Genomic DNA, 25,152 nt, shown 5'->3' with positions numbered 1-25,152 from the left:
ATATGAATCCATTGTAGGTGTTTACAGCTTTAAACCTAAAACTCTATAAAAAGAACAATAAATGATGGTCACATTTTTGTATGTCTTAAAAAAATAGAATATTAGACATTTTTTCGGTCACTTTGGGTACAATGCAACCAAGCTGAAAACAGCTGCCTGCTGTGGCCAGAAGCAATGCGGTGCGATGAGAGTGATGCTAGTGAACCAAAAAAGCCAAAAACATTGCAGGCCAGAGACCGCTAAAGCTCACTATAAATCTTAACCATGAGTGACCCTTTTAACATTGGTGTTTTAATACACTACTATAAAAAAAATACTGTTTGTAGCTGCTTTATTATTATTATTTGTTTAACCTGCAACAGTTGAACAGATATATTTATCAATAGAAGCATTTTGTGGTATTATTGTGTGAAAATGGTGCCCTGATATCACATAGATAACACATCAGCCAAAAAGATGCTCTGCTTTTTCCAACCGTGTAGCTTATTTTTCAAAACTTGGTGCAAGATAAAGGCACTTTGCTTTACTGCAACTTCTCACTCTAGTTCATTTCTCTTTCATCCTCCACTCAAATGCCACCATCATACTCAGAATCCAGCTGTAAGTGTTCTTTCCTCCTTACTCTACATATCCATCTATGCACTGATAGACCAAAGCTAGGACCTAGGGTAAACTGGCATTTCGCCATTGGCTTGAATGAGTCGACACGGAGCGAAATAATACTGAAATTTCTACCTGGATATACTCTCTTATATACCCAGAAAGTGATACCGACAGCAGTAGAGTAGAGAAAAAGATGAGTGTTGAGTGTGTGCTAAGAAAAGATAGCCTCTCTCAAGCTAACACACACACACACGCTACAAACACACAATCTGTCTGTCTCCCACTATCCATCTCTCACTTTCCCTTGCTCAGATCTGTTTTCCAGTATTTGCTTTCAGCAGACTGAAAACAAGGGGTCCTGGCACCACTGTGTCGTTTATGTAATTCTCCTCACCGCGTCTGGTCGCTGTGTTACTCTGCCATGTAGTGGGTCGGCAGACACAGCGACTCAGGGGAGAGTCACACATACACACGCACAAACAGGCGGATATGTACAGCCACACACACACACACACACACACACACACACACACACACACACACTTGAGACAGAATAACAGATGGAGGGGCAGAGTGACTAGTGCAAGACCAAAAATGCACTCAAACTAGACTCCATGCCGTCCCTGCTGGCATTATGTTATGAGTATGCTCTGTCTGAGTGTGATATGTTATTTTGGAGAGGTTATCTCTTACTGTACATTTTCCATTACACATCTTCTCCAAGTACACAACAACATGCCCTCTACTGTATATGTATGTTATCAGCTCCACACCTTTCCTTTTATCTTTGGCATTTAGGTGTATCAGTGGAAAAAGTTAACAGACTTATAGTGATGTGTGCACTGCTGCATTCATCAGCTAAGACAGCAGTGATGTTTGCTTTCTGTGTGGAGGTTAATCCATTAATTAGTGTCATTGATTAACCAGGGCAGTTCACAAAAGCTTTAAAGCTGAGAGGTTATAGTTTGAGACTAACTGTATACAGCAAAGAGCTGTGAAAATGCTACGTGTATTCAGGCCCTCTTCCTTTTTTAAACGGATATTGCTGTATCCACATCTAAGAATAAATAGGTAAAGTAGAATTAAGTATAATGCTGCTGAGTTGTGGTCACCAAGCAGTTAACAGTTAATGGGTTGTAGCCCGCAGAAAGTATTCATTTTTAAAACTTGCTATTCTCCTATGTTTACACCCCTTCCTTCCTGTGCTCACAAATGATGGTACGGGAAGTATTTTTAGTACTTTTCAAATGGAAAGATTGGCAATTCGATTGCTGGCTCCTCCGGTCCGCATGTCCTTTGGTAAGACACTGAACCCCAAATTGCTCCCTGTGCTGCGCATGGGTGTGTGACTGTGTCTGAATGATTAGATTAGATGATGGACAGGTAGCCTCTGCCATCAGTATGAATGTCTGTGTGGATGGGGGAAGTAGTTTAAAAAAATAGCATTGAGTAGTCAAAATTCAATTAAATTCAGTTTATTTAAGAAGGAGATAGTGCAAATAAATAATACAACACATGATCATACATGGTTTAAAAATGCCAGAATTAGTATTAGTCCTCTGGCATCAATGTAATAAAAACAAAACACAGCATTAGCAGGTGCAGTTATTCAGGTTGAGTGGTGGTTGTGGTCATTCAGACACAGGCCTCTAACTTAGAAAAAGTCTGCCATCATGTCTGTGTCCACACTACTACTGGCATCAGTTTACCTTTTGAATGTCAGAACTACCTGCATTGTAAAATGTGACTCTTTTCGGTGTTTATTTTGTTGTGTAAAATGTGATGATTGTAAATGTTTGTTAAATATAGCTTCTTTTTGTCCCCAATAAAGGAAACGTTGAATCAAAGCTTGGTAATGTGACTAAAAATGACACTTTATTTGTAATTTTTACATTGCATAAATTTTTTTTCACTGTGTAAAGAAAAATAAATTTGTATCTTACTCAAATCGGTCGTTACACAACAGTTTGGAAGTTCCATCGCTGAATGGTATGAAGATGTCCACTACTGTGAATGTGAATGGGTGAATTTGACAAGTAGTGTGAAGGCGCCTTGAGTAGTCAGAAGACTAGAAAAGCGCTATATAGGTACAAGTCCATTTACCCTGCTTAACAGGGCCTCCATCACTGTTAGTCCTGCAGGGTTTTGCCGACCCACGACAGTTGAAATGTTGCGACCCTAGATTATGTAATCACACTGAAATTCCACAATTGCATGTTGATAAAGTATGGAAAGTGTGCAAAATGTGTCAGGGAAATTTGGTATCTGCATCTGTGTGTGCTTGTGGATGTGCACATTTACTCTGGAGACAAAAAGCAGTGTGGTCATGGGCAGCAGCTTACAGTTGATATAGCAAATGTCATTATGACTTTAGGGGAAATAAGTAATGTATATTTCTCGATTCTGGTCAGCCCGATGATTTCAATCTTTCTCTCTTTTGACACAGGGAATTTAGAGAAGGTGCTTTTAGTTTCATCTCTTTTACTGTAAGTCACACACAGGAAAAGAATAAGAAAACGTGAGCAAGAGTGAAAGTTTACTGATGTTACATGGATGATTTTTCTAAAATCAAGGAAATAGTATGGGTCATGATGAGCACTGCTAAAAACCAAATGTTTGCTTTGAGGATGACCAAAAAAATCATCTTTTGCTCAACTATCCTTCACTGGCAAGTGTATAACCCTGGTACAGGGAGGCGGAAGGCTAAGAAGAGCAAGATTTGGGAGATATATTTAAATTGAATGAATGAAATTGACCAGTCAAGAGGAAGTGGGAAGCAGAGAAGAGGGCAATGGGAGCAGGCTCTCAGGACGTGGGCAGAATGCCAGGGACTGTAATAAGTGCTGACGTCATTTCTGATGCAGTAAATTGAAGAGTACTCATCCTGTCAGAGAGACATCTGCTCTGAGAATCTTGTCTTTGCTGCTTTTCTTTGTTGTCTTGGACTCTTGGTTTCTCTATCCGCTGTCTTTGAGCCAATCTGTTCATGTCCTGCAGTCAGACGGAGAAACGGAGCTCTTGGGAACGTTTTTGAATTCCTGTACACATGACGAGGGTCTGGTTAATGCAATCGTGATGGTTATTTCCTTTCATTGTAGTTCTCCACACACACACACACACACACACACACACACACACACACACACACACACACACAGCCTCTCTCACACCACACCCAAAGAGAGAGAGAGAGAGTGTGTGTGCGCGTGCGCGTGCGCGTGCGTGTGTGTGTGTGTGTGTGTGTGTGTGTGTGTGTGTGTGTGTGTGTGTGTGTGTGTGTGTGTGTGTGTGTGTGTGTGTGTGTGTGTGTGTGTGTGTGTGTGTGTGTGTGTGTGTGTGTGTGTGTGTGTGTGTGTGTGTGTGTGTGTGTGTGTGTGTGTGTGTGTGTGTGTGTGTGTGTGTGTGTGTGTGTGTGTGTGTGTGTGTGTGTGTGTGTGTGTGTGTGGCCTCATGATCCACTTATGACTGAGTGTCATGTGACCATAACTATCACTAAACTAATATTGTCCTTATTATCAGCTGCAACTGCTAGTGTTCGCATGAGTATGCTTTTATAAATTAACATACCAATACACAGCAAAAAAGTTTTTGGTCTTATTAAGGCTGTTGTGCTCCCTATTCCCCTCGCCAGTTGCGTTAGTACGTCACCACTAATACATCATCTGTCTTTGGCTTGCCTCGTACCTCCTCTTCCTCCCTCCTGTGGTGAACTGAGGACGGGGTCCAGGTCGTGACAGCTAAGAACAGAGAGAAATACTTTCCATACGGACTATTTTAGTATTGTGTATACTGCAGGCTGTACTGTAGATGTACCATTAAGTGTTGAATGGGTGGATGGCTATTTGGGTGAATTATTAAATGCCTATAAATTATAGATATATACAATGAGTAACTGACAGGTCAATAGTACAGTCTAGGACTTTTTCTAAATATTTTATAACATTTTAATGCAGAATTGTATCTTACATTGTAATTAGTGCTGTTGTGAGTACAGATGAACATGAAGTAATGGCATTTTAATGATTGATGAATTGTAAAGTAAAACTAACAAATATGTGTCGATAAATACATCAAGACATTTGAAGATTTGTTTGCTATTTATTTATGTTACAAATTGTTGTGTGCCATGGTGTTTTGCCCTGTAAAACCCGGTGTGGGTTATTCATTGTTGAGCTAAAAATGATAATAGTTAGTAAGAAGGGTGTAGAGTTATGGTTCTCTATCAATACATTCACATCAATACGCTCTTAGCGGCAAACAATATTATATATTTTGATGCATATATTGAAGTCACAGCAATTGTTTCAGCTATGCTCTGCGGTATGAAAAAAATCCAATTATACAGGAAATGGGGTATACCAGGGTATAAAATACAGGCTATAAAAGAGTATTCCAGTTCATCCAGTATACTGCCCAGCACTAATATATAGACATCTATGTCAAATGCTCAATGAACATTTGTTGGCAGGTTTTTAGAGTTGTGGCATCTGTTTCCACTTATAGTAATAATTATAATCTTTTTTTTTCTTTTTATCTTTTAACTTGTATCCTTTTTTCCATTGAATGTGGGCCTGCAGTAAATAAATAAATCACATTACTTTATTAGCATTTAAATCCCTGGTACTAAAGAAAAGTGAAACCTGTGTGACAGTGTATGAGCCTTGTGACTATTCAGTCATGTCCAGCTGCAGCACTGATGTGTACAAAGGGGATGCAGCAACTTTATGCATTTGCATTTATGTGTCTCTCGAGGTGTGTACAGAACGGGCCCTTGGGAAAGCATTACACATGGTCGCTTACATAACCTCAAGTTATCCATGACAACAGGAATGGATGGGGAGGAGGGGTAGGGCGTAGCAAGATATGAGGAAGAGGGCAAAGGAGAGATAAATAAAGATAAGAAACAGTGAGTGCGACAGAACACAGACAAATAGAATAGTAAGTGAAATTCCACTTTAGAGAGCTGTGTGTTTTTTTCCATGAGAGAGTGAGATATGCGGTGTGATTCAGTTCCTTCTCTTCCTGTCAACGTGAAATATGTGAGGAGGATGTTTTTACCAATGTGCCATGGCACGACATCAAAAGGAATCTACTAAAATAGTTTGGATTTATACAGAACACCAACTGTCCCTTTTGTCAAACTACTAATGAAGTAAGACTCTCCGCAGAGAGGGAAAGTATTCCCTAAAGTTTGGCTGAGTATTTTAGTAAAATACTTCCCTAAGGAGTGACTTAACTTATCAGAATTTCCCTCAAAATACTCAAATGAACTCTTGAGGATCATCGTCTGGCTTTTATCTGCTCTATAATAACCCACAACGTATGGGGTTTTTCATTTAACTAGAATGAGTCACACTAACACATGGTGAAAGGAAACATAAGTGGTTTTTGAAGGTGTGTGTGTGTGTGTAGGGGGGGAGTGACTGGTTGACAGTGACGAACAAACAGGATGTGAGTTTACTTATCTTTGTGTGTCCTTAATGACAAACTACATAGCATATCTTTGCTGGTGCAGGAAACACATTGTAAGAAAACAGAGTTCTCTACATGTTTGTGCAGAAACTCAAAAAAGACTCTTTCGCAGTGGTTTATTCTACGGCTAAACAATAAATCTTTTTTTTTTGCTCATCTCATTATCAACCAGCACAAGATCAGAGATATTTATATTGGTAGTAGTATCAGTAGGAAACTGCACTTTAAAATGCAACTTTTGTTCAATAGAAGAATGTTGGAAATAATTTGCTTTCAGTTTTTTTAATTCAACAAGCAATCTGCCGTGTATACTGAAAGCAGCAGAACTAAGTAATAATCTGTTTTATTAATATTTTGTTTTATTATTAATATTTTGTTTTATTATTATTAAAGTAATGTTGTTATTTCTGTTAATTGGCGTCTATATGTATTTACTTTAGTATTAACTCTGATATTTATTTACTTTCCTATTTAGTCTTTTTAGTAACTTTTTTCAATGTGAATATATTATTCTGTATACATTTATCCCTTTTTAATATGTTTATGCAATTGCTTATTTCTGTACTCTTTTCTTTAAATACATTTCTCTTATTTTCACCCATAGTGCCCCACTTTCTTGGTATCTTTATGCATGTGCAGGTCTGTGGATGTCACTGATCGCCAGTGGCAATAAAAATGACCCTTTAGAGGAACAGCTTTAAACCTGTGTATCACTGTGAGTGTGTGTAAGAGCATGCAGAAACCATTTCTGCTGGGAGGAGGAAAAAAAACAGCTTTTCAGCTCTTATCAGGGAGCTACCAGAACGGGGCCGATCACCTCCCACTGCTGAGCTATCAATGTGAAGTTAATTGCCTTTCAGAGGCAAAGCAGGGTGGGTTGAGGGGGGTTGTATGTGCATTTCCTTTTCTGCTTGTTTGTTGGCTTTTTCTTTTTCGATTAACCTAAGTTACAGTACAACATGGTGCAGGGTCTGTGTCTGGAATTGACCACATCACTCTGCAATCCATCATTCAGATTATGTACTTAAACCATAGGAACAAACAGACTTGACAAAAACTGATGCAAACCACATTACACAGAGACAGCAGCATAGAGAGATGAAGAGGGAAGATAGAGGAAGGAAAGATAAGTGGAAGAGGGACGGATGTAGAGAGAGAAAGGAACAGAAAGGGAGAGAGGTGGGCCGGGCTTGGCATGCGGACAGCGTGTTCTGTGAGAGCTATAGAGGACAAGGTCGTTCAAGGTCTCCTGTCATGCTTGACGGGTTACAGTGGGGGCTTCTGATAGGATGGAGTAGCAGGAGGGTGGGTTTGTTGGGGTCCTTCTGGTCTGCATATGTATCATGTAGATGTGTATGCATGAATGCAATGCCCATTGCTGTGACACGTCAGAATGCTAAGTGTGTTTGCACATGTTTTCGGAAAAGAGAACCACAAATGTTTCAGTTATGATATTTTACAGAAAAAAGAAGTGAGACATACTGTAGGTTCCTCTTTGCTTTCCTCTAAGACTGAAGCAGCATGGCCTGATTTGTCCTAGTAAAGATATGCATAGATAATATGTCTTCATAAGTTTGGCAGGCATAAGGAGGAGACGCAAACATGGCAAAATGCGTTGGTGCCTGCAGTAGGACTGGATCACACTCCAGAAGCCTCTTAGCTTTTTTCCATCATATGGTGCCTCAGAGGGGCATTTTGTGTGTGTGTGTGTGTGTGTGTGTGTGTGTGTGTGTGTGTGTGTGTGTGTGTGTGTGTGTGTGTGTGTGTGTGTGTGTGTGTGTGTGTGTGTGTGTGTGTGTGTGTGTGTGTGTGTGTGTGTGTGTGTGTGTGTGTGTGTGTGTGTGTGTGTGTGTGTGTGTGTGTGTGTGTGTGTGTGTGTGTGTGTGTGTGTGTGTGTGTGTGTGTGTGTGTGTGTGTGTGTGTGTGTGTGTGTGTGTGTGTGTGTGTGTGTGCAGGATCTAGTCTGTTGTTATTCTACTTTTTATTATTATTCTTTGCAAATTAGCTTCAGCTGCACAGTAATATCAGCGTGTTGCTGAGGTAAAATGAGAACATTGATTTCAGTTACCGCTTAGCCCCACTCTCTAGTCCTGCAAGCCTGGCAGTTTGTATAAAACAAGATGAATGTGATGGAAACTTTAATACAATTACTACTGACAAATCACATTCCCTGGATTTCTATCTCAGCAGTATTACGCGGAGCTCTATCCAGCCCGTTCACAGACACAGGAGGATATGTGGATCATATTGGGATTGCTTTAAGATAAATGCTGATTGGATTAATGGCGAGAGATTGTGTGGTTGGATACAGATTCATTAAGGCAGAGATCAGCTTGGCTGTGTTATACTTGCACCTTACTCTAAATAAAGAAACTGGAGTAAAAGTCAATTCCCAGAAGTTACTCCAAGATGTTTGGATACATTGTCTTTTCTTCTGTTGACATCAGAAACTTGTTTGAGTCACTATATCCTCATGCAAGCACACATGCACAACTGGAATGTAGGTGTGCGTGAGTAAAGCTAGTGGGTTCAGCTCACAGTTAGACCACATCCCTTCTTTTTGTTCCATGACTCTATTGCTCCTGTTTGTCAGCTTGACCTCTGTTTCATTTCTATGGTTGTGCCGCATATAGGTCAACCCACACTGTGCTTCCTCTATTTGACATCTATGATGCTGTCAGTTGCACGTCCACTCTGTTTCTGTCCTGTTGTTTGACAAACAAATGCATAAAAATATTAAACTCCATGACTAACTGCGCAGTAGATAAAGACTGAAAATGGTCAGCTTAATAAGGCATAATAATTGCAATTATTACGCACAGAGAGCAGGAACCAACCCCTCATTTTAAATCCATTATCTCAGTTTCTTTCTCCTTCTTATCCTACATTCTCCTCCCCCATCATCAAAGATAAACATTCTAATAGTTGGCTTCTTTGGAGTGAAAGCCCCTGGATGTGTTGTAGGAAAAATCCCCCTCATTAAGTCACCATGGCAGATGATCAGTTTGAGCCAGATCAGGTAGAAGAGTGGGATAACATTAGAGCAGGCATTAACCTCCCTGTGTTTCAAGTTTATCTTCCTTTATCTTCCTTCCTTGTTCTGAATTGTTTCTCAACAAGGAGGAAGAATAAAAGAGCAAGATGTTGGTCATGAGTTATACATTAATAGTTATAAGAGTAATAATAATAGATCAATTTTATATAAGAGGAACTGTTTTAAACTGTTGACCCCCTCTGCCCTAGTTCATTCTTTCCAAAATCTCTTCCACTCTTGAGTAGAAACACTGTTGTGACAAGGGCTGTGTATTGGCAAGAATCTGGCGATATGATGATGCAAGCGTACAATTTTGTATATGTGATATATTGTGACCATGATTTGATTTTTTTAATTTAAAGTTTTATTTCCCCAGCAATGACAGTTATGCCATTGTTAGACTATGGTGTCTTGATTTGTAAAGATCAACAGATTGTTGTTTTTATGTTCTGATGAGTTACTGTCTTTTACATTTTCAAAATCTTCTAAAAAGATGAAGTATACTGCCTAAAATGCTGCTATCTGTATAGCTGCTTTCTGTTCCTGTTTCTGCTATCTTGAAAGAAATTTACTTTAAAGTAGTTTATTAATGTACTTTTTTAACTTATGACTGACTGTCAAACTAGATAATGAAAAAAAAGTCTCTGGCATTTATTCTCTGGAGGTGTTGTTCATGTTTTACAAAGGGTTTACCTTGAGCCAGACCCCACACAGTGATAGCAATCAGATCATCTTTGCATGTAAACTATTAATTAAAAATTGTTAGAGTTTTTGACAGTATCATGAAACATATCGCCATACTCAAGTGTATCTATTGTTGTTTACTATTACAGTTTAAAAGAATACAATGGTTTAACTCTTCGTCTCTTTCCCATCTGTTCACAGTGAATGAGTATGTGTTCATGGTCCAAGCCAGAGGGATCCAGATCAGAGAGAACGTGAAGAACATTGGGGCTCAGGTTCTGGAGCAGGTGGTGAGAGGGGCTTACAGCAATGGCACAGGTAAATACATTCCCATTGATAACCCAAAGTGTATTGGGAATGCTTGGCTGTATTTTTATGCAGTTATGTGGACACAAATGCAGTTTCAACCCCGGTGGAATTAAGAAATTAAAGAAAATTAGCTTTTACTGTAAGTGATACATGTGAATAGAGCAGATATCTCAGGCAGCAGTGAAAAGATAAAAAACACACACTGCATAATCGTGCAGATAAAGACTAGATTTAGTTGCTCCTGATTGGGATGCTGATGCTTTTATGTGTGTCGCTCCAGATTATGCCTATGACTTCAACGTGAGCGAGAGTGATGCTCCTCCCACCACTTACCTCCCTGAGGGATTCACCTACCTCCCCTCTCAGGTTTGCCCTGAGCGGCTGCCTTCCATGAGTAAGTACATTGTTAAAGTTTTGATTGAATGCTTTTATTTGGTCCGGGCTGATGATTCTGTAATATATGAAAGGCGCTAAATGAGTATAAATGTCATACCGTTTTCTTGGTTGACCTTCTAGTAAAATAGTTGTTTTTCAGTTTTTCCTGGCTTTGTAAAATGTTCCCTTTAGTTAACTTTACATTGTGCATCGCTGTACATATTTGTTCTAACATCAAGAAGTGAAACGGTTGAGAGCTTGTGTTTTATTACAGCTCTGATTGACGATGCATGCAAATATGTTGTAATGGCACAGACAAGCTTAACAAAGCTTTTGCGGGCATGGTATTCACATGCACTTCAGGGCTTTCTCTCTCTTGTCCACTCTCATTGTTTTTTCTTGCAATTACCCCCAACCCCCTCCACACACAAAGAGGGCAGGTTGGAGGTGAATATGAGTGAGGTGTCGTTGGAGGAGGTGGAGAGATCCTTGCTGGAGGGAGAGCCTAAGATGGCCGTAGGAGGCCACTGGAAGCCAACAGACTGTTTACCTCGATGGAAGGTAAGTGTGGATTCGACAAAAGGAATGTTCACTGAAAAGCACTGTTGAATACACAGAGAAACACAAGGCAGAATGCTCCCGTACAGGGCGTGAGGAGTCACTGAATGGTTTTAGTTTTAAAATGATCTCGATCTCGACCCAGCTGAACACCAAGCTGCAACCTTTGGGACTGAAAAATTAAGCCAGCACAGAAGTGCCCAAAACTACAGTTAATGACCAGTTATTGCAAGATAATGCCCTTAGACATCTATGTTAAAATATCCAACTTTACAGCAGAAATAAGCATGTTTACAGCCTGGTATAAAAAAACATTTTTGCTAATTTCCATGTTCATGGCAACTGTATGGGGGGCATATTTTTATTTAACTATATAAAAGTTTACAGCAGTAGTTTACAGTACAGTCAGACAGTGCACAGACATGTCATTTCCCAGTATGTGTCATATACATGCTCTTACACTACTTGCCTTCTTGTTCTGTTGTTAATGAGAACGTGGTTCTTCTGGATATTCAAATGTAAAAAAAAATACACGTACAGTCATATATCACTGTGCAAAGCGCAATAAGAAAGACATTAATTCAACCCTTTCCATGTGCTTTGCAGTACTGTGACATTCTTGAAACAGCCTCCTCTACTATGTGCTCTTTCTTTTATCCGTCTGTTTTTTGTCCAACAGAACAATCTTGCCCGCCATCTGTGTGTCTGTCTCAAATTAATTTGCCCAGAGGGACTTGAAATGTTCTGACAACCAAATCTTGGTCTCTCTCTTTCTCATTAGCCAGCAACCTCTCTCTCATCTACCACTGTACTCTTAGCCACACGTTGTTTTCCATTCCCCTTGCATCCTGTAAAGGTTGGCTTTTTACAGAGCTTTAAAAGAAACTTAAAAACAGGCACCTTCATATTAACTACCACTTTATTGGGAAAAAATAAACACCTTTGTAAGTAATTTAGCACCTCACTGCTTCTATGATTGATGTATGCCATATCTCATTGTGGAAATGAGATTTCAAGAACCTGCCACTCTTTTGTCATGAGTTGTCATGGTAATTAGGGGTTTTTGGTGCTGTCTTTACACATACACACACACGCACACACACACACACACACACACACACACACACACATTTACCTACTGTTGAAAGATCACAGCTCTCAACAAAACATTCACTTTGTGCAAATATTACAGTTTACTTTGTTGCACATCAGGCTGCTCTGGGACTCTGTGTTCCCATGCATTTATATGCATATCAATGTGTTTGTATCATTAATTGTTTATAAAGATGGACAATGTGTTTGGGGTGATCGAGTTGTTTTGGCTTCACTTTTGGGGAGTTGTCCTGTTGTCCATCTTTTTACAAAGTGTACGGTTTGCACATGCATGTCATTTCATATCTATTGTACTGTAATCCATTTTTTGTCTCTTAGGTGGCACTCCTAGTCCCGTTCAGGAACCGACATGAACACCTACCCATTCTCCTGAGACACCTGGTGCCAGTGCTGAAAAAACAGAGACTCCAGTTTGCCTTTTATTTCATTGAGCAGGTATACACACATTCACAGTTATTGGCAGGGATTGACAGATTCACCAGTGTAATGTCCAAACAATTGTAAGAAGTGAGTGTCCTTCTCAAGTGGAGATAATGTATGTGGTTTACAGTAGATAGTGGGTTGAAATGGGTGAATATAACAAGCATTTGCATAATCAACCTGTCTACTTTTTCTTTAGGGGGGCACAGAGCCATTTAATCGAGCCATGTTGTTCAACGTGGGCTACAAGGAGGCTATGAAGGACCTGGACTGGGACTGTCTGATCTTCCATGATGTGGACCACCTCATGGAGAACGACAGAAACTACTACGGCTGCACAGACATGCCCAGACACTTTGCGGTCAAACTTGACAAGTACTCCTACATGTGAGTCCTAAATTCTGTCTCCATGGGCATATACAGTAAAAGTGTCCCTTACTTAATGTGAGTTTAATATGCCTAACTGTTCCTCCAAGGCTTCCGTATAATGAGTTCTTCGGTGGTGTCAGCGGCCTGACGACGAAGCAGTTCAAAAAGATTAATGGATTTCCAAATGCGTTCTGGGGCTGGGGAGGAGAGGACGATGACCTCTGGAACAGGTCAGGGGAACACACACCCACACACACACACAGCTGAAGCATAAGGCTGTCGGTATTGTTGACATTAGGTATGGTCAAGAGATGGTTAGGTCAGTTAGCACACAGAAGGCTTTTGTATTAGTTTTTTTTTTTTTTCCTCCATTTGCCTTTGCTACAAACCATTGTTGTCCCTACCCCCCACCTTAACAGCTCACAGGCAGCTGTACACACTCAGGGCTCTAAGTACAGTGCATCCGGAAAGTATTCACAGCGTTTCACTTTTTCCACATTTTATTACGTTACAGCCTTATACCAAATTGTATTAAATTAATCTCAGTCCTCAAAATTCTACACATAATGCCCCATTATGACCATGTGAAAAAAGTTTTCTTGAGAGTTTTGAAGATTTATTAAATTTAAAAATCAAAGAAATCATATTTACATAAGTATTCACAGCCTTTGCTTAATACTTTGTAGAACCACCTTTGGCAGCCTCTACAGCCTCAAGTCTTTTTGAATATGATGCCACAAGCTTGGCACACCTCTCTTTAGGCAGTTTTGCCCATTCTTCTTTGCAGTACCTCTCAAGCTCTATCAGGTTGGATGGGAGACGTCTGTGCTCAGCCATTTTCAGATCTCTCCAGAGATGTTCAATCAGATTCAAGTCTGGGCTCTGGCTGGGCCACTCCAGGACATTCACAGAGTGGTCCTGAAGCCACTCCTTTGAGATCTTGGCTGTGTGCTTGGGGTCGTTGTCCTGCTGAAAAATGAACCGTCGCGCTAGTCTGAGGTCAAGAGCACTCTGGAGCAGGTTTTCATCCAGGATGTCTCTGTACATTGTTGCATTCATCTTTCCCTCTATCCTTACTAGTCTTCCAGTTCCTGCTGCTGAAAAACATCCCCATAGCATGATGCTGCCACCACCATGCTTGACTGTAGGGAGGGTATTGGCCTCGTGATGAGCAGTGCCTGGTTTCCTCCAAACATGACGCCTGGCATTCACACCAAAGAGTTCGATCTTTGTCTCATCAGACCAGACAATTTTGTTTCTCATGGTCTGATAGTCCTTCAGGTGCCTTTTGGCAAATTCCAGACGGGCTGCCTTGTGCCTTTTACTAAGGAGTGGCTTTCGCCTGGCCACTCTGCCATACAGGCCTGATTTGTGGATTGCTGCATAGATGGTTGTCCTTCTGCACGGTTCTCCTCTCTCCACGGAGGAACGCTGGAGCTCTGACACAGTGACCATCGGGTTCTTGGTCACTTCCCTGACCAACGCCCTTCTCCCCCGATTGATAAATTTAGACGGCCGGCCAGCTCTAGGAAGAGTCCTGGTGGTTCCAAACTTCTTCCATTTACGAATGATGGAGGCTACTGTGCTCATATATATATATATATATCATGTCCAATCAACTGGATTTACCACAGGTGGACTCCATTTAAGCTGTAGAAACATCTCAAGGATGATCAGTGGAAACAGGATGCCCCTGAGCTCAATTTTGAGCTTCACGGTAAAGGCTGTGAATACTTACGTAAATGTGATTTTCTTTGTTTTTTTAATTTTAATACATTTTCAAAACTCTCAAGAAAACTTTTTGTCACATGGTCATAATGGGGCATTATGTGTAGAATTTTGAGGACAGAGATCAATTTAATACAATTTGAAATAAGGCTGTAACGTAATAAAATGTGGAAAAAGTGAAACGCTGTGAATACTTTCTGGATGCACTGTATACACCACCAATTCTGACTGATGGTGTCTGTATGACAATAGTGATTCCTTTTCCCTTTTCTCCCTTGTATTTTTTCTATGTCTTTATCATGTTACTCACAGTGTCAATATGATAATCCATCAGAGTATTAGTCATTGTGCTTTCTATACAAATATCTGATAACAATGTAAGTCATCACTGCAATGCCTGTTCTGCCTGCCTGTGTACATTATGAATTAATACACATTAAATTTGTTTGTGTAGGGTGCGGTTTGCTAATTACACAGTTAGTAGACCACAGGGGGAACAGGGACGCTATATGTCAATTCCACATCACCATCGCGGGGAAGTCCAATTCCTAGGAAGGTTGGTGTCTGTACACAAACAGCTCATTCACACACCCAAACACACACATACTTTGGTTAAAAGTAAGAAGCTGATAATTTGAAGAAGGCTAAAGCTCATGTGGTGTAAGCCAGTCACATGAAAAGCCAGAGCGGTGACTTTCGAGAATTTCGACTCTTTTAAAGACTTTGCATGTGATTTGCTTGTATGCTTCAGGCTGAATTCCAATCATGCTCTCTCTGCTCACATGCTAAGTTGTTTAAAACAGTCTAGGTAATAGTTGTAAGAAACTTCAAGGAGTAGATACTACAAATAGAAATAGTTTCTCTAAATACATTTGTTTTTGTAAACCTTTTCATGATATTATTATCTTGTGTAATGCAGTGATCATTCCCATGGAAATAGATATGCCATTGTCACTTTCTGTCTACACCACAGATAGTTATGGTGAAACCTGTTCCTCTACATAGTATCCCATCATTTATTAATGCCCACGTGCCACTCAATCTAACTTGTCTAACCTGAACTTGCTTTGTATTGCACGGGGTGCAGAATCATTGCATACATCCTGTTTTGATCTCTCCTCTCCTCTTTGATTTATCGACTGTTTGTTCTTGCAGGTACAGTCTACTACGCCACTCAAAGGAGAGACAGAAAGTGGATGGTCTTAACAACCTAAACTACTCCCCCCTAGTGTCCAGGAGGCCTCTCTTTACCAACATCACAGTCAGCTTGAGCAGAAAGCTTGCACCCATAGCTGACTACTGACATAGGAACAGCTGGACTGCAAAACACCTGGGAATCAAAGTCCTCTGGGACATCAGCCATATCTCACCACTTGCAGCACTGCTTAGGACTTTTTAGTTGATTAATTGTCTGCTTTATTTCTTTTGTTTGTATGCAAGAAAGAAGACTCAAATATGTGTTTTGGATAAATCATATAAGAAATTAAGGATAAATGCTGCACTTGCTTGTGCCACAGTCCATCACTCCTCTCATCTGAGCTTATCTAGGCTTCAGTCCCCACATGCCTTTTGCACCATTTTGGCCTTCAGCATCCATTTACTCATTCATTTTCTTATTCAGTCAACGATAAGCTCAGCCCTACCCGACTGTGCTTGTCTATTGAAATAGGCCATGATACACGCGCACATTCAAGTTCACACAAACACACACACACACACACACACACACACACATGCATGCACAAAACAGTATGACTTACCTGTGCTGACCTGGTCCCTGAGGCTTTGATTTTTACTTTGCTCTTGCACTTCCTATTTTTCTTAAATGCAGTAAGCCTGTGAAAACATTTGCATGCACACACAAGAACACACACAGCAATTTTTAACTTGTGGACTCTTGCAGCTGGTTCTGCAGAAGGTTTGCCAAAACTACAAGTGAAGAGAGCGAAAGAAAATGATATAAAGCGTGAGTGTTTTCAGTCATGTATACTGTATGTGAAATAGTTTATCCTGGCTAGAGAATAATTAATACCTTAGTCATCTCTCACCAACTATATTTTGTCCTGTAAACATTCTATTTAAAGACTCTGATGTTTGTGTTTGCATAGTTGCATTGGATGTTCTGGCTCCCTGCAAGTGGCTCTATGTTGGAGAGCAATGCTCATCCTGTTAGCAATAAGCTGTAACGTCAGACAGCAGAACTTAGACCTGACTTCCTCACTATACAGATGCAATAGCACGGGTGCTAGCATACCCTTATTGGACGACAGAAAAGGAGTGACAGCGTATGCAAACTTTACATTCAACACACCTTTGCCTAAGCAAACATACCACCCTTTTCAGAACCTGTGTGTATCTGTGTGCGTGTCTGTGTGTGTTTACAAGTCAGGGAGAGCTATGCAAATGGCCTGTATGTATCCTGTTGTCAGTTTAAGGTCAATAGGGTGACCTCCAGGAGACTTACTGACTTTAGACCTCACTTTGTGTGCAGTTCGCAAGTCCAGGCCAGGGAGAGATAAACAGTTTCCGTTTTATTTTTAGAGCCCACATCCTTAATGTTTATTCACCCAATTTTTACGGGAGAGAATCGGAGGGAGAGAATACTTGATTGCTGTCGCTGTCACTTGTGTTTACAGAAGCTTTTGCTTTGTTATTTTTCAGATTGTCTCATGTTTGTATTACTGTTAGCCAGCCCTCCTTCACTGTGGGTGCTGTGAGAACTGTATCTATTCAACAACCAATCTATGGCTGCCTTTATTTTTTTAACTGACACTTCTTTATATAGACGTGGAAAAGCAGTTCTGAATGCTTATCTTAGACGTCACGTGATAAACCACTGATTAGCTTTGTTAGTGTCTGGCCAGGCTTTGGCCAATTACTTTGTTTGAGTAAATCAGACTTAAGATGTTGGTTTGGGCAGCATTTCTGGTTGGATGGTGTGCAGCCTAACACTGTGCATTGACACAGACTGACAGCACTTGTTAAAATGACCCTTTCTCTGATTTGTGTGTTTGACAGTGTTGATTTTGAGTAAAATATCCCAATACTGTAAAGGTAGTTCCTTTTTTTAAAAAACAAACACATGCAGACACTCTATCCTCACTGTCTGTCCTCAAGTCATGCAGCTACTTCATTTCACACAAATCGCCTTGTATGCATTTCTAAAGATGTATCCTTTGGGGGTAAATGTGGGTGCTTGACAAATTATTGTGCTCCCACAATGAAATAAGGAGGAAAGAGGCTGGACCTCATTTTATTTATTTGATCTTTTATGGATTATTTCCTGTAATTGTTCTGTTTTTTTTTTTTTGTTCTTGCGGTTCATGTGATGATTTAGTAGGTGACATATGACAGACTGTGTTAGATGCACTGAAACTTGTAGTTATGTGTATTCATGTGGGATTGTGAGGTTCAGGTCTGTTTAAACAACAAGCTGTTCCATTTCATTTATATACAGATTTCCTCTTCAGCAATGAATAGCTAGTTTTGATGAAATGGAACAGGACCTGTGGCCTGGTGTGTATTAATCTGCTGAACAGACACGTAGGAGGAGGCCATTTTGTGTGACAACCACAGGAAGAGCGAGACACCTAATCAGAAAATGCTGGTGTTCACTGTCTCACACTGGGCACCTTCTTTATACCAATTGATAATCAATGGTGCTGACCTTCCAGAGCTCTTTCTCTCTCTCTCTTTATGTGCTTAATGGAACCGATCTCAACATCATAAAGGCTAGTATTACCAGGAAAAACATCCCTCCAACCTGCAAAGAAGTGGCATAAGGGGTTTTCACACTGCAACGCCTCCTTAGCCTTAGGGTAATAGCTCCCTTAGCCTCGGTCTAGGAAACCGTTCACACTGGAACAATCCTGGCACATAACAAGTGGGCTAACCCCGACTTTAGCCTAGGGCATGCTGGCCCTGCTCCACGAACAGGCTTAGCCCTGAGTTTGTGGGGCAAATCAACTTAACCTGGGGCTAAAAGTGGCCAGTGTGAAACGGGGCTAAGTAAACAGTAACTGACATTTAAACCAGAGCTTATGCAGTGTATAATCCTATAGCCCTGGGCTTAGGTTAACCCTGAGTTAACAATGTGAAAAGGGGCTAAATTAGCCAAGGCTCAACTCTTAGCCCAGGATTAAGGATATAGACCTTTTCAATAAGCAGTAGCCTGGGTCCTTGTTAACTTCCTGTCAGTCGATGTCTTTCACATATACTGAAACAGGAAATAAACTGGGACACGTTTGAAATGTTTATGTTTACAACTGTGAAATGGTCTATAGAATGCAGTGTGGAAATTCCTTTTTCACATTCACACATTAGTAAACCTGCCAGTCGAAACTAATTTGTGTATTTGTTGCTCTGGTTCATTGCCACAAACATATGCACTTGTTTACCTCCTAGCCAATCACTCAGGAGGTGCCCAGTGGAAGTCACGGAGCAGTGGCAGCATTTTTGTTAAGTTTTCTTTTCCATGTGTGTTTGAGTGAAATGGCTAAACCTTTCAGAGGTCTAACAGTCCTCCATCTATGTTTTGATTTTGATTTTATTTTTTGGCATTTTGTTTTACAGCACTGATATGAAAATGATTTATAGTGACCTGGTTGTGAACAACTCACAGGTTCTTTTTTTCTAGTTCTTGACACTTAAATGATACACTGTATATTATCTTTTATTTTATTTTTCATTGCTTTAAATTAAAAGCTAAATGGACATATAGCAAAAGCCAAATGGTTTTTAGTTTGAGTTTTCAGGTGAAGATTTAGACCCGGAGCGACCTCTCAGTATAAAGAGAACCTCTGGATGACGTAGATATTCTTAGAGTCAGTTTAGGCACTGTACTCTACAATATAGAAGGAGCAGCTTCATGAGCCAACACCATAACTAACAAGATGGGCTTTCTGACTACTAGGCAGCGTTGTCCACTATGACTAAGTAACAGGGGCAAATCAGTCGGCGCTCTCTTGCTTTTTATTTAAAACAGGAAATGGATTGTTTTTAGTTTGTGATAAGAGCATGCTGGCTAGTCTATATATACACACATACAGTTTTATATATTTATATATATATATGTATATATATATATATATATATATACTGTACATGGTCTCAATCCAGACCAAGACCAAGCCTGCTGCTCACTAAAGAGGCTTCATTGTGCTATAATCTCACCTGTTCTGATCCATTCTGTACCAGTTTAAATGAAGGGACCATTATTTGGGCATCTGACAAGACTGGCAGCCTTAAAGCTTGTTAATTTATTGCAGTATTTTTTTTCACTCAAGTTTTTATTTTTTTTATAAGCAAACATATTTAAATTGAAAAAGTGCATATCAAGAAAATTATTGTAAATATTGTTGTGTGTAGTGTAGAAATTCTATAAGGTCTTAAATCACTACAGATGCTAACATAAAAAACAAGGCTTTGGAGGGATTTGGCTGCGGGTTTATCTGGTGCCATTTAAGTGCTAGTGAAGCTTACATAGCGACATCAATGTTTTTACATCACTGCTTCCCTGCACAGCCTTTTTTTAAATTAAAAATATCCGTATCCCATGAATTTTTGATTTTTGTCACAATCTCTGAGGTGTTCTGGATTCCAGAGGCCTACCTGTACTTAATCTGCTGGAGCAATAGAAGAGACATATCATGACAGACGCAGGCATCGCTCTTCAGATGAAGTCCAGTGTCCTTGATTGTGTGTGATGTCTCTTTTATAGTGACAGCAGCTGGGGTAGGGTGAGAAAGCACTGCAGGATATCATTGCATTAGCCAAAAACAACCATATGCTTAGAAAACAATGAAACACAGGCACCCAAACCAGCGACACAATCCTCTTTCAAATCTACACAGATTTTTTTTTGTATGAAAGCTAACTATTGAAAAAAAGGATACATATTGCTAAATTTAAACTATATACCCTGTCTGATTGTAAGGAGAGAAATTCTCCTTGAATTGAAGCCATCTGAAGCCACTTGTCAAAACTTGATGTCAGCCTTATGTGGATCTGTTTGTGTATCGGCATATTATCTTTTGATTATTGAAATTTGTATGATGGAGATTTTCTTTTATACCATCATTGTTATTGTCAAAGTACACCAATAAAATGAAACTTGTAAAGATACAGTACCCCGCCCCTGCCGGTGTTTTTGTTCAGTGTGCATGTTGAGGTCCATCCTCTTTCAGTGTTATTGCCTGGAACGACTGCCTCTGCCCAAGCATTTCCTCACAGTGTGGTCAGTGGCTTTAAATATTCATATTAAGAATAATGTGGTTATACTGCATACTAAGACTGCTGCACAGAGTGCAAACATACGCGCATACATAGTTATGCTTCCTGCAGACATTTAGCTTACACTTCATTACTTAAAGGGGACATAGGCTAATTTTCAGTTTCATATTTGTATTTTGGGTTTCTACTAGAACATGTTTAAATGCTTTAAAGTTAAAATGAATACATTATTTTTGTCTGTCTGAATTATACCTGTATTCTAGCCTTGTGAGAGCATCCTGATCTTGAGAGCTCCACTGTATTTTACTCGCAGATCAGTCTGGTAATTTGCGGCGGAGGACATTTGGAGAAGTTTGCCAAGCAACCGAACCAATCAGCGTTGGATGCGGATTTAAGTGTGACGAAACGAGAAGTGACTGTTCAGTGGCAACAACATGGTGGCTTGGTGCTAGACAGATGGTTTATCCAATCAGCAACCAGTGTTTTCGCCCCTTCCCAAAAGATCTCCAAACGAGAGATCCCAGATGGATATGCTGAGCAAATGCTAATCAATCCATCTGGCGGCGTCAGGTTACCTGTGTTCACCCTCTGTCTGAAAGCTATATTTTAGTGCCTGTCCCCTAAAGCCCCCTCCTGAAAGAGCCCAGGCTTTAGTCTCCAATCAGCAATTTCTGCATGGTCTAAGTCTAAGAGGAAATGACAGGAGGTAAGACTGGGAGAAATTCAAGAGGATATTATGCAGAAATTAAGAATATTATTTATTTTTGAAATATTTCTCTCATTAATGTCATTTAATGACAGTTACTGTTTGAGAGTCTCATCCTAAAAATATCTATACTTAACTAAGTGTCCTTGTAGTTCGAAGACTAAGTGCCTGCATGTGCACCGAGGGGCTCTTCACTATAAGCAGGGATATAGACAGCATCACGTCCCCTCTCAACAATCTCGCCTAAAAATAGGATTATTGCCGGTGTTTTTGGCTCTGACAGCAACAAAATCGCAGCATCTTGGGACCAGATTCCTCTCTTTTCCGTGTGTGTGTGTGTGTGTGTGTGTGTGTGTGTGTGTGTGTGTGTGTGTGTGTGTGTGTGTGTGTGTGTGTGTGTGTGTGTGTGTGTGTGTGTGTGTGTGTGTGTGTGTGTGTGTGTGTGTGTGTGTGTGTGTGTGTGTGTGTGTGTGTGTGTGTGTGTGTGTGTGTGTGTGTGTGTGTGTGTGTGTGTGTGTGTCCGCGTGCATCTAGGCCTTCACAGCCTGAGCCAGGACAAAGATGCGGTTTGTTGAGATTGTCCAGCCTGTCACCCAGAGAAGAAAAAACAAAAAGCAGAATGAGATTCTTTGACGAGCCGTCACTTAAGATTCATTGAGTCAGAACAGCTCCAGCCCTGTGGCAGTTATAGCACATTAACTCTGCATCTCTGCTAGTTAACAGAAGCGACAGCTGATAATTTAATTATGCTCTCGGAAAAGGAAATTCTAAGTGGCAGGGATGAGAGATCTACATGGGAGTTTAAATGTATTCCACAGAATTTGTGCACCGCTTCCCGCACAGTTTTTTCCTCAGCAAAACATCAGGGAAAGATGGATCTGGCAGTCAGTTGTGCACTGCATTTGAAAAATATGCACCATTCCTGCTGAAAGTGCCCCTGCTTTCTCCCCTGCTGTGTAACAGTAGTTGCAGTGTGTGTGAGAGGCTTGGCAGAGACACAGAGCCCGACTGGAGTAACCACATCTTAATGGAGTCTGGGAAACACAAGGCTTTGGTATGCTAACACCAGTGTCACTTGGCTGTCAGACACACACAGAGGGCAGCTCTTAAGATCTTGAGAGTCGTCTCGGGATGTGTATACAACACACGCCAGCACGCACATACACATCCGTTATTAATTCATCCACACACACACAACCCCTTGAGTGTTGTGCCACTCAAAGGCTTTGATGTCATTTGTGGCGCCTCTGCCTTTGTATGCTTCTTGTGTGTCTTTGTCAGTGCAATTCTCCCTGCAGAGTGTCTTAAACTGGAATCTGCATCATGAAATAGCTGAATAACTAAATGTGTGGCTTTCAGAATCGTGTTGTACTTTTAATCCACACTTCCTCTGTGCTCCTACTGTGTGTGTGTGTGTGTGTGTGTGTGTGTGTGTGTGTGTGTGTGTGTGTGTGTGTGTGTGTGTGTGTGTGTGTGTGTGTGTGTGTGTGTGTGTGTGTGTGTGTGTGTGTGTGTGTGTGTGTGTGTGTGTGTGTGTGTGTGTGTGTGTGTGTGTGTGTGTGTGTGTGTGTGTGTGTGTGTGTGTGTGTGTGTGTGTGTGTGTGTGTGTGTGCGTGTGTGCGTGTGTGTTTTCGCGCGGACCTCTTCTACACACGGGCTCAGCACTGAGAAAGAACCAGAGAGACATGCCCTTTCCACAATTTTTAGCTTTGTGCATACCTTCTATATGATACAGTATATGCACTGACATTATGCATTGAAGGACCCAACCTCTCATATTTGGTTAAATCAGTTGTTTGAGTAATAGAGAACAACATTGCCTTATGGGATTCTGCATGTGAATGTGTGTGTGGGCCTGTGCATGAATGTGCTGTCTCGTGCATGTGCAACAATCAGAAACAGAGGAAGGGAGAAGCCACAGTGCTCATGTGTGGATCTCACATGAATCTGCAACATTGCTTGGTGTTATCTAACCATTTATCATGGTCTCTATCATGGCATGAGCAGCATTACAGTAACCTGCCCCCTTTCCTCTTTGATTTTTTTCTCATCAGGCTCCCCCTTCTGCTGTGTCTTCTCCAGGTCACTAATGCCAGTGGGACAGTCCTTTTCCCATGGGAAAGCAGAGCGTCCAGCTGCTTTCTGGCCCGGGGGGCACTGCTGCTGTTTGCCCTGTTTGTTGCTGTGCACGTGTATCTTAGCAGCCATTTATTTTCTCCAGCTCTTGTTGTGACTCCTGCCTGCTTCCCTGTCAGGATACAAGGGATACAGCTGAGGGACGAGGAGCTTGTAAACACATCTGCTTTCAATTCCCACATTCCTCATCTTCCTTGACACTGCTGTTGCTCTCTGTCTCTGTGTCCATCCTTTGCTCTCCTGCCTGCCCTGCCCTTGTCACATCCCTGTCTATCAATGTGAGTATTCTGCTTCAGCGGAGCGGGGCTCGTCCTCTCAGCTCGCCTCCTCCCTACACTGGCTGTCGCAACCATACTCGTACTCATCTCATCTGCTCATTTTTCCTCTCTGACGCCATCGCACTACACTATCTTAAAAGAAAAATCTAATTACATCCATCCTACTTAATTCCCCCTGTCTCATGCTCATGTTCATCTCACTATCATCAGCCTCACCCAGTTTTGTTCTCCCTATACAGCATATCCATATTTGCCTGTGACTTCCACCCCCATCCATACACTCTGTATTGGCCCTCCGGCGTTCATATTTGTATTCCTAGCCTCTGGTTTTCATTATGCTATGATTGCTTCGTCCTGTTCTGGTTACTAAGAGATGTTGTCTTTAAAAACTATGTGCTGATGCTGTGCAGAAGACCTGCTGACGGCGCTTCAGCGGTGCAAGGCCAACTGATCTTTACAGCTCATTTCACTCAGCTTCATTCATTATCATTGAGTCTCAACCTAACCCCCTGACTCTACAAACACATTAATATCCTCTAGACTTTCACCTAATGACCTCACCTTATCACATGACTGCTTCATGTGACCCCAGTCTTGTGAGCTGGTGCGGTTTGCAACTCTAGTATGATGTATGCAGTTTTAGTTTCCTTTTTTATTCAACCGAATGAGCACACTCTTCTTCATGTTTCAATTTGGTAAAGTCAGGGGTTTTGAACAACAATTAATTTCTCTAGAAGAAGTGCTTACTCTGTGCAGTCCCACCTAAGATTCCTCCACCCAATTTGCTGTGCAGCATATATTAATGATACATCTCCGGTCCCCATCACATGATGACAGCTAGTTAATCAATGAGAGATGTTGCTGTCTGAAACTATGCACTGTTATTCTGTGAAACTTGCAGACAGTGCAACCTGACTACAAGCTTAGTCATAATTCAAAATATGTTGGCTGTTCTACAGTAAATCTATGATATTGGGAGAAAAGAAATGTGATGTGTGAGCTTGTTTAAAACTCCTTACAGAAGTTTTATTATTTTCAGGTCAACACTGTAACTTTTAATTTGTTGTGTGGACATCAGCATGGGAATCTAGCAGATGTAGTTTTTAATCATAAATCACTTCTTCTTTGGTCATTTT

At 40.8% G+C, this 25,152-nt stretch overlaps 1 protein-coding gene across 1 annotated transcript in view; it reads left to right on the top strand.

The window, feature by feature from the left end:
- The window catches only part of b4galt5 (UDP-Gal:betaGlcNAc beta 1,4- galactosyltransferase, polypeptide 5), a 32,599-nt gene extending 12,916 nt beyond the window's left edge, over positions 1-19,683 (top strand). The window contains exons 2-9 of the mRNA XM_083919481.1: positions 9,995-10,111; positions 10,383-10,496; positions 10,911-11,038; positions 12,467-12,583; positions 12,768-12,955; positions 13,045-13,167; positions 15,120-15,221; positions 15,821-19,683. Coding sequence (XP_083775607.1) covers positions 9,995-10,111; positions 10,383-10,496; positions 10,911-11,038; positions 12,467-12,583; positions 12,768-12,955; positions 13,045-13,167; positions 15,120-15,221; positions 15,821-15,968 — 1,037 coding nt within the window. The 3' untranslated portion in view covers positions 15,969-19,683. The remainder of the gene's footprint in view (positions 1-9,994; positions 10,112-10,382; positions 10,497-10,910; positions 11,039-12,466; positions 12,584-12,767; positions 12,956-13,044; positions 13,168-15,119; positions 15,222-15,820) is intronic.
- The last annotated feature ends 5,469 nt before the right edge of the window (positions 19,684-25,152 follow it).

This window comes from Echiichthys vipera (genome assembly GCF_963691815.1).
Source record: "Echiichthys vipera genome assembly, chromosome: 9".
In the NCBI taxonomy this organism is placed as follows: Eukaryota; Metazoa; Chordata; class Actinopteri; order Perciformes; family Trachinidae; genus Echiichthys; species Echiichthys vipera.
Note: the sequence above shows the minus strand (reverse complement) of the source record. Positions and strands in the feature narration are given on the sequence as shown.